The 10,171-nt window shown below is 45.2% G+C and overlaps 1 protein-coding gene and 1 long non-coding RNA gene across 2 annotated transcripts; both read left to right on the forward strand.

Moving 5' to 3' along the window:
* Nucleotides 1–226: 226 nt before the first annotated feature.
* Nucleotides 227–7,732, forward strand: LOC137094756 (zinc finger protein RFP-like). The gene is made up of 7 exons (XM_067465400.1): nucleotides 227–745; nucleotides 1,524–1,619; nucleotides 1,909–2,139; nucleotides 3,336–3,358; nucleotides 3,918–4,036; nucleotides 5,566–5,598; nucleotides 7,090–7,732. Exons 1-7 carry the CDS (start codon nucleotides 341–343, stop codon nucleotides 7,605–7,607), a joined length of 1,425 nt encoding a protein of 474 aa, XP_067321501.1. The 5' UTR covers nucleotides 227–340; the 3' UTR covers nucleotides 7,608–7,732.
* Nucleotides 7,733–7,742: 10 nt separating this feature from the next.
* On the forward strand, nucleotides 7,743–8,666 carry LOC137096366 (uncharacterized). The gene is made up of 2 exons (XR_010909400.1): nucleotides 7,743–8,263; nucleotides 8,300–8,666. It is a non-coding gene; the product is annotated as an uncharacterized lncRNA (long non-coding RNA).
* Nucleotides 8,667–10,171: the final 1,505 nt, after the last annotated feature.

Consider the following 10,171-nt stretch of genomic DNA (forward strand, 5'->3'; position numbering starts at 1 on the left):
AGAGAAGTTGGACTGGAGCTGCAGGGGGACTTATAATTTGCAACCAGCCCTTAGAATGAATTGTGCCTGGAAATACATCAGTAGCCAAAGAAGCATTTTTAAGTAAGGGAGTTCTGTGCGTAGAGAACGGCTTGCATGGTGCCCAGGAAGACAGAGAAAAGGAAAAGGCCTCATGTCCCAGTTCCCAAAGCCGGAGGCATTTGGAAAGCTCAGGCGTGTCAGCCCCAGAGGTTGGTCAGAGGCGGAGTCCTCAGCTGCTTTCCAGGAAGAGAAAGGCTGAGAAACGAAAGTAAGGCTGTTAGCTTTGTCTGGTCTCGGCAGTGGAGAAGCTTTGGTAGCCATGGCCTCTGGAGACCCTGTGAAGAAGCTCTGTGAGGAACTGGCCTGTCCCATCTGCCTAGAGTATTTCAAGAAGCCTGTGACCATCTCCTGTGGGCACAATTTCTGCCAAGCCTGCCTGGATCAATGCTGGGAGGAGAAAGAGGCCTCCTGCCCACAATGCAGGGAGAAAGTGCAGGAAGGGGACGTCAAGCCAAATAGGTCACTGGCGAACCTGGTGGAGATCGCCAAGGAACTAGGGAGCCAAAAGGCAGAAGAGAAGGGCAGAGTCTGCCAGAGGCACCAGGAGCCCCTGAAGCTCTTCTGCAAGGACCACGAGGCCCTCATCTGTGTGGTGTGCGACAGGTCAAAGGAGCACAAAACCCACCAGGTGATCCCTCTGGAGGAGGCATCAAAGGAGTACAAGGTAGGAGGGGGTAAAATAGAGACTCCTAACAAGGCGTTGTCCACCCCACAATACAAGTCTGGCAGTTCAATATTTCTCCAGACCGTGAGGTTTTCAGAGTTCCAGGATGCATCTACATCGTAGAATTAATGCAGTTCTATTCCACTTTAACTGCCATGGCTCAATGCTACATACAATGGTAGTTGCACTTATACAAGATCTTTTCTATTTTTGCCAAAGGGTTCCAGTGCCTTACCAAACCACAAATCCAAAATCCCTTGGCAGTTAAAGTAGTATTAAAATGTGTTAATTTTACAGTGTAGATGCACCATGAAAGTTGAGCAACAGGTAAAAAAAAAGATCCCTGAACATTAGGAAGAATTTCCTGATGGTGATGCCGAAGAAACTGCTGATCAGTCTGTCTCTCTCTGCTACTGTCTTCAAACTGTCGGTCTGCATAGCTCAAGCCTGAACAAAAATGTAACAGTATCCAAAAGTTCTAGGCTTAGCCTGCTCCCCAGGCATTGCCTGACCAATCAGCTTCATGCGTCTTATTTTGCAGTTGTCACGCACACACACACATTAACTGATCCCTTGCATGCTCCAACAGAAACCGCCTTGAGTTGCCTTCTGGAAGTAATACTGTATAACAAAAGCAGAGAGGGCTGCCAGCAGAGGTCAACATTGTCCAAAGTGCCCATAAAATTCAATAAATGTTGTATGGTTGACAGCATGATGTTTGAAACCATTCTAAACCTTGAAAGAAAGCAGTGAGCAAGAGCTTTCTTTTCCTCTTCAGGATCAGATTTGGAATTTTCTGGAGACTCTGAAGAAGGAGAGAGAGAAAATTCTGGACTACCATATAGACACTGCATGGGAAAGCCACAATCTGCTCGTAAGTGGCATTAGAAAATGAGTATGTATTATAGCCCTAAATGTGAGCCTGAAACAACTGAATTCCTTTTGTCAAAAATATCTCCCATTATAGCAGACTTGATAGCACAAAAAATATTGACCCAAACCCATTCCAGTGTCAGGCCCTTGCAGGTGTCCACAAGGCTCTTTCACCACTGGATATTTTCTTTGTGAAGATATGTAAGCCCCACTCCAAAAGAATGCGGCAAATTCACTCCAAAGACCCCCTTTCTGCCTCTCACTCCTGCTTCTCCTTTCCTTTCTTCTAGGAGAAAACCCAGAGAGAGAAGGAGAAGACTGTGGCTACATTCAGGCTCATGCATCAGTTTCTAGAAGAACAAGAGAGGAATCTGCTGGCAAAAATGGAAGAAGTGGAGAAGGAGATTTCAGCCAAAAGTGAGGAACATCTGGCCAGACTCTCCAAAGAAGTCTCCTCTCTCTCGAAACTCATCCAAGAGATGGAGGAGAAGCATCAGCAGCCAGCAAGTGAACTCCTCCAGGTGAGGCCCATATTGTCACCTTGGATGGCTGAGACTGTAACACTTCAGTCCTTCATGGCTTTATGTACACAAACTGTTGTATGACATTACCTTTGTGCTGTGTTTATAAGGCAATTAAGAAAAATAAAATGAGTTTAAGACTTGGGCTAAGGAGCCCCCCGGTGGCGCAGTGGGTTAAACCCTTGTGCCAGCAGGACTGAAGACTAGCAGGTCACAGGTTCAAATCCAGGGAGAGCACAGATGAGCTCCCTCTGTCAGCTCCAGCACCCCATGCAGGGACATGAGAGAAGCCTCCCACAAGGATGGTAAAACATCAAAACATCCAGGCGTCCCCTGGGTAACATCCTTGCAGGCAGCCAATTCTCTCACATCAGAAGCGACTTGCAGTCTCGCAAAAGTTTCGGGCTCCATCTCTAAATCATCAGATTGATTCACCGATCAATAGATCACACAAATATGATCTCTCTATTTTTCAGTACACCAATCTTTCCCAACCTTTTTAACCCATGTGTGATGTAGATTATTGCATAGGCAGAGCCCTGGCTGATTTGCAAATGTTTGTCATATAGTCCATTGTCATTCATCTATCCAACAAAATCGGTTCACGTACGCGCTCTATGACATGTGTTCTTAAAAATGACCCCCTCCTCTAATAATGATAATAACTATACATTTATGACATATGTTTATAGATCTTAGCTGGGTCTCAGCCCAAGCCCAGCCCCAAACATTCCTGGGAGGATTAAAACCCCAGGCCATAGGCAGTGCCCATCCAAAGAAGACAGTGGCCCTGTCTCCCTTATAGGCTTCTCCTGTGTCTTGAATCATTTTAATGCTTTATTAATAAACAGAGAAGAGGAGAATATCCTTCTTTGGAGGTTTTGAAATAGAAGCTGGATGGCTATCCAGCTTTGATTGTGAATTCTTGCATTGCATCTGGTTGGACTAAAGAGATCCAGATTCCTAATATGCTGGGGCTTGCATTTGATCAGTGTTTGGTGGCTCGGCAAAAAGCTGCTTGTAAAATAGTGCCAGTGGTTCCATAGATCTACCCATCTCCTCCTTAGTTTGCGGAGAAAGTTCTGCTTCACCCTCCTGGGTTTGCTTCAATGATTTCTGTAAGTTGGATACCCTGTTTTTGAGAGCGGTCTCCATGCAAATGCCTCTGCTGAGTTCTTTCTTCCCTTCATTTACAGGATATCAGAAGCTTCTTACATGGGTAAGTTAATCTTCTCTCCTCTCCCACAAAAGCTTAGATTTCCACATGAAATACATTACTCTCAAAAGCAGCAGCTCATTGTAGGAGTTGGTGTTTGCTTGATTTTCACAGAAAGAATTGGACTTGATGGCCAATGAGACAACTTTCAACTCTATGATTCTGTGGAGTATCTACACTCTTAGTGCGATTTGTTAACAACTTTAATTTGTTATTCACTTCTCTTCATGACTTGAGGCAGGACACAACCCAGCCGAAGCACATCACCATGAATACGCACCATAAAATAGTACATGACAACTCACCATCACAAAACACATATCTTAAAATACACAACGCAAGGATTCAAATGCAGAGCCAAGAGAAGGTAAATTTAAAATTCACAGTCTGAAATAGTCCTGAACTGCCACGGCTCAATGCTGTGGAATCCAGGCACCAGCGCTCTTTGGCAGAGAAGTCCCCGTAAATGATTGCATAGCACTGCGCCATGGGAGAGGTAAAGTGGCGTCAAACTGCATTCGTTCTGTTTGTGCATCCTCTGAGATTGTTCTTTCTCCTCCAGGTATAAGAACAAGGAGACATTCAAGACTTCTGCAGCCTTTCCTCCTGCTCTGAAGTGGAAGATCTGGGACTTCTGTGATATCAATCCCTTTCAGGAGGGTGTCATGAAGCAATTTAGAGGTAAGGGAGAAAGTCTTCCCAAAAGCATTTGGAAAGTTAGTGCCACAAAACAGGAGATTGGAATGCCAATCAAATCAAAATGGTATTATTTGCTGTATTTTTTTTTGGTACTGGTCTATTATTACAGGAAAATATTATTATTATTTATTTATTTATTTATTTATTTATTTATTTATATTCTGCTTTGTCTCCCCCAAAGGGGACTCAAAACAACTTGAGGCCTAAAGGAGAGAAACCACTTTCCCCTGTTTACCTGTTATTCCCCCCACCCGTGTCGCCGTTCCCAAAACAACCATCACTTGTGATGTGGCAAAAGGGGGTGGGAATAATGAGCGAAAATGGGGAAAACGGTTTTCCTCCTTCAACTTCCCCAACCTCCCCCTGCCCATCAAATGGACTATCCTTCTCTGATAAGGCCCCGTCTTGGAGTCTGCCCGGATCATGAAATAGTGCCATTTTGTTCTTTTCCATTTTATTTCAAGTGTGGAATCACATTTTAGTTGTGAAGTGAATCAAAATGAAATGACACTTGGGAAGTATCTGACATGTGATCCAATACAACAGCCAGCAGAATGATCTTGTTTGCTGTGTACTAATCTTGTTGTGTTTCTAATCATCATCATCATCATCATCATCATTGTTTGTATCCTGCCCTCCCTGAAAGGACTCAGGACTTTCAACAATAAACAAAAACAATAAACAAAATCAATAAATAATATAGCACTGACAATCATCACATATCACTTAATACAATAAAAACACAATAGCATAAACATTAGTAAAATAAATTTTAAAACTCTTTTGCCCTCTAAAACTAATAGAAATATATGTATCATTGAAAACCAGCCAATTCCTAAGATCAGGATATCCAAAATTGTACGTTATAATTCTAATAGCCATTCAAGTCCTGTCCGCTAAGGTGGTTAATGCTCTTAGCCATTATCAAAAGCCTGCTGGAATAGCCAGGTTTTTAACTCATTCCTGAAAAGTAAAAGACTGGGAATTTGCCTCATTTCCTTGGGGAGGGCAATCCAGAGTCGGGGCCACTACCAAGAAGGCCCTCTCCCTCGTCCCCACCAACCTCGCTTGTGATGAGATGGGATCGGTAGGATGGCCTCCCTGGCTGGTCTTAAGGCCCGAAATAATCCACACTATCTGCTCTGAGCTGGAATATATAAATCTAGACTGCCATATAATCCTATTCAAAGCAGATAATCAGGATTTTATATGGCAGTGTCGAAGGGGCCTAGATTGCCCAGTGAGAAGTTGAGCATCTGGAAGAAGTTGCACTTGGAGGACAAGAGATTCTTCGAGAGGTGTTCTCTGTAGGGATCTCTAGTCCCCCAGCATGACATTACAATTGAGTCACTCTGGAGGGGACTTGGAGACTCCCAGAGAGAACATTTTGATCAATGAGACGTAACTCTCTGTGAATGAAGTCTCACTACATCCCTCTTGTGTTGTTTCCTCCTGGGTTTCCGAGAGTCACCATGTTGTGTGAAGCCTCATTCTCTTTTTTCTCTCTCCAGCCTCTCTGGAATCTGGGCTTCAGCAGCAAAAAGGTAAACAAACAAACAGATTTTTTTTCACAGAGGGTTGCATTGAGGCCAAGAGAGTGGAGTGTGGTTCGCCTGTCTGAGTAAGCATTAATGCATACATAAGCATTAAAAACATTTGTCTCAATATTAAAATACACTGTTTAAAACCATCTTGATCATCTGCATCAAATCTAATTGCCCTATTAAGGTTTCCTATCACTGCTTTACTGCCCTGTCCCGAAAGCTTGGTCCCACAGCCAAGTTTTTATCATCCTTCTGAAGGACAGGAGGGAGGGGGCCGATCTGATCTCACTAGGAAGGGAGTTCCATAACCGGAGGGGGCAATCACTGAGAAGGCCCTGTCACTCGTCCCCACCAGTCGTGCTTGTGACAATGCCAGGACAGAGAGCAGGGCCTCCTCGGAGGATTTTAATCTCCATGATGGTTCATAGGGGGAGATGCGTTCGGACACGTAAATTGGTCCGGGACCGTTTAGGGCTTTATAGGCCAAAGCCAGCATTTTGAATTGTGCCCGATATCAAATTGGCAGCCAGTGGAGCTGGTGTAACATGGGAGTTGTATGCTCCCTTTATGCCGCCCCAGCTATTAACCTGGCTGCCTCTCATTGGACTATCTGAATCCATTAAAACCGGACGAGCAGGTGCTCTCGTTACATCTTCAGAGACTGCAGTAATTGTGGCATCCAGGTCGGAGCAAGTCAGAGCGACTTTATCCGTGAAGAACCGGGCAAATGCCTGAAAGCGAGCTGTTGAAGGGACAGGGACCCCGTCACAGGTGGCGGGGTTCAATAAACCTCTGACCGTTCGAAACAGCTCAGCTGGACGATTCCTTGTGGTCGCAATGTTGGCCACAATGAGATTTACTTGCAGCCTTCATTGCGTGTTCGGTCTGACTCGCTGCGAGATGTCTGCCACATGGCCTCTAGACTCCCCTTCGTTGGCTTCATCGCTTCCAGCTCCTCCTTGAACCCAGGGGCTGGTTTAGCTTTGCTACTCAAGAGGCGTCACTCCGGAGCAATCGTATCTATTGCAATTTTGCATCTCTAGATAAAGCATAAGCCTCCTTCCCCAATGTGAAAGATGTGGGAATTTAATATTGGCTTAAAACCGGATTATTAGTCTGCCTCCAAATTCTTTCTGACTTCTAGCAAACTAAGACTATCCCATCAGAGGGTTTTCTGGGGCCGAGAGTGTGTGATTGGCACAAGTTTGCTCAGTGGGTTTCCATGACAGAGGAGGAATCAAATCCTGTTCTCCAGAGTCATAGTCCAAACACCCCATGCTCTAGTGTTTCTCGTAAGAAGAGGAGGAGCATAATCTAGAATCGAAGATTTGAGAGGGTGAGGAAATATTTCCATGTCATGTTTTTAGAATCAGAGATAGAGGCTTGCCTCCCATCAGTTCACCCTTTCCTTCTTTTCTTTTCTTTTCTTTTCATTTCTTCTCTCTCTCTCTCTCTCTCTCTTCACCCCTGATCTGTTTCCACCACCTACAGCACACGTGACTCTGGATCCAGACACAGCCCATCCTCATCTCATCCTCTCTGAAGATCACAGACGTGTGACATGTGGAGAGAAACAGCAAGATCTTCCTGACAATCCTGAGAGATTCAATCGTTATACTTTAGTGCTGGGCCAGGAGGGATTCACGGAAGGCAGGCATTTTTGGGATGTCCTTGTGGGGAGTGAGGAAGGATGGTCTGTGGGAATTGCCAGAAAGTCTGTGCAGAGAAAGGACCCACACTTTGGCCCTGAGGCTGGGACCTGGGAAGTGGGAAAGTGGAAGAGTGCATACAGATTCTACTCCGACAACGATGTTTGCACATCTCTGACTCTGAGCAAAGAGCCCAAGAGGGTCCGAGTGTCTCTGAACTACGAAGGGGGTCGGGTGGCCTTTTATGATGCAGACTCATTAGCGCTGATCTTGGAATACCCTCCAGCCTCTTTCTCAGGAGAGACCCTCCTACCCTACTTTTATGTGGATGAAAAAGCCCAACTGGAGCTCTCTCCCTAAAGATAGAGAGCAAAGTCCAAAGACTCACACCAGCCGAGACACAAGAGGAGCTTTATCTCCAGAGATCTGGAACTGTTAATTCTTTTTGCTCTCTTTCTGAAGCCTCTCTGTGCTCCCTTTACATATTTGTGGAGTATAAATGAAGAACCCACTCCTCATGGGAGTGCTCTGCTCAGGGATCAGCTGGGGACTTCTTCCTCCCATTTGGAAAGCCCAGCTACAACAATAGCAACAAAGAGAGAATAAAAGACCCAAGTCAATTATTCGTCAAAAACTCCATTTATTGGAATTCACTAGTAAGTCTATTTGCTCCTCCCTTTCCTGGCGTTTCTCAAGACTTGGCTGTGACGGTAAACAAAGGGGGTGATAAAGTGTAGCATTGCCTCACCCCCTTGCCAACTGGAAACAATACTTTTTCTCCATCTTCTGTCCTCATAGTGGCCCCTTGTCCTGAGTAGAAGTTACACGTTAGGAAAATCACCCATTTCTTCATGAACAATCCATAGTTTTTCACGATCTGAATAATCAAAGGCTTTGCTATAAATCATAAAGCAATACTTTTCTGCACTCCATTAACCATCATATGTTTCAATATGATCCCTTGTGCCTCTTTGTTTTCTGAACGCAGCTTGGACATCTGGCCTTTTTTTCACTCTGTATATAGTAAAATACTTGTTTTGGTAACATTTGAGTATCACTTGTTTCATGCGTGGAAGATCAATGCAGTGGTCCCACTTGTCCGAAAGCTCGGGTCTCCCACTGTACTTGAACTCTGATTGATCTATTGAGAACATGCACTGATGAAGGCAGGATCAGAAATGGTTTTCTTCAGCAATGGCCAAAGTGGATGCTGGGGGACACAGCGTAATCCCACATCTGACGTGCCTCCCAGTCACAAGGGTGGGTATTTTATAGACATTTGCAGTCATTACAAAGAGTGGACATGTGCTGTGATTGGTGCAAATAACAATCCTCAATCTCATTGGTTCAAAAGTACATTCATTTACAGTTTGTAATTGGTGCACAGTGCAGAATAAAGTGACATTGGTTAACCTTGAAGCTGCCTGCTGTCTGGTGTGTTCTCTCCACTCTGAAAACGGGAGCGTTTGAGAATGGAGTGCTGTTTAGGTCTTGGGATGATGGGTGTTGGTGGGTTTATTCATGGGGATATAAGTCCCACGGTATTCCCAGATTTGAGACAATGTGTGGCCAGGTGTCCTAATGAGTTCAGAGATTAAGAGACCTACGTGGATCTTCATGATACAGGGAAACCAGCTGATGGCCTCTCCCTGTTTGTTGTGAAGGTCCAAGTCAGGGGGAGTGCAGTTTGGTCCTTTGGACAATGGATGTTGGTGGGTTTATTCTTGGAGATAGAGGTCCCACAGCGTTCCCAGAAATGGGACAATGGGTAGCCAGGTGTCCTAATGGGTTCAGAGATTAGGACAAAAGGGTGGGTTGGTGGGCTTAAGGTGTCTGCCAAAACAGGGAAACCGGCTGATGGCTGCTCCCTGTTTGTTACGAAGGTCCAAGTCAGGGGGGAGTGTAGTGCTTATGCATTGAGGAATGAGGGACAACCTGGGGAAATGGCCCTGCTTGATTTTTGGGGAATTTTGGACTGGCAGCCAGGGTACTCCCTTAGATCATCCATATGAGCCTTGGTTGATCCACTGAGGTTGGGGTTCCGTTTTTTGGGGGGGGGGGGAGTCGACGACAAGCTTTTTACAGTCCAGAGAACATATTGCATGTTTTTGGAGAGATACTTGCACAACTGCTCATGTGAGACAACAGTCAAAATAGAGCTTGAGCATCCCAGATCTGAAATTCCACAATCTGGAAAACTAGGAAGCTTTCCATATGGGCAGCTGAGACAGTGACACTATCACTTTCCAATGGAACAGGTGGCCTTCCAAATGCTTTCAAATCACACACACACACACCATGCTAGGAATCATGGGCATGGGGAAGCATGCATTGAGCACCTATTATCAGGAAAATGGAGCCCCTGGTGGTGCAGAGGGTTAAACCCCTGTGCCAGCAGGACTGAAGACCCACAGGTCGCAGGTTCAAATCTGAGGAGAGTGCGGATGAGCTCCCTCTGTCAGCTCCAGCTCCTCATGCGGGGACATGAGAGAAGCCTCCCACAAGGATGGTAAAAGATCAAAACATCCTGGTGTCCCCTGGGCAATGTCCTTGCAGATGGCCAATTCTCTCACACCAGAAACGACTTGCAGTTTCTCAAGTCACTCCTGACACGACAAAAAAAAATTAAAAATTTTAAAAATCAGGAAAATACGAAATACTCTAAAATTCAAACTTGTCCACAAGGGTGAGTGGGATAGTGACATCTTTGCTTTCAGAGGATTCAGTGTACACCTTCCAGTATTTTCTGTTGGCCATGGGGGTTCTGTGTGCCAAGTTTGGTTCAATTCCATCATTGGTGGAGTTCAGAATGCTCTTTGATTGTAGGTGAACTATAAATCCCAGCAACTACAACTCCCAAATGACAAAATCAAAGACCCCCCCCCCCCCATCACCACCACCACCAATCCCGCCAGTATTCAAAT

Source organism: Anolis sagrei, chromosome 2 (genome assembly GCF_037176765.1).
Source record: "Anolis sagrei isolate rAnoSag1 chromosome 2, rAnoSag1.mat, whole genome shotgun sequence".
Taxonomy (NCBI): domain Eukaryota; kingdom Metazoa; phylum Chordata; class Lepidosauria; order Squamata; family Dactyloidae; genus Anolis; species Anolis sagrei.

Coding starts and splice junctions, on each gene's coding strand:
- LOC137094756 (XM_067465400.1), top strand. CDS start 341: ATGGCCTCTGGAGACCCTGTGAAGAAGCTCTGTGAGGAACTGGCCTGT. Junction 4,037..5,565: donor TGTCATGAAGCAATTTAGAG/GTAAGGGAGAAA, acceptor TTCTCTCTCCAG/CCTCTCTGGAATCTGGGCTT. Junction 5,599..7,089: donor TGGGCTTCAGCAGCAAAAAG/GTAAACAAACAA, acceptor CACCACCTACAG/CACACGTGACTCTGGATCCA.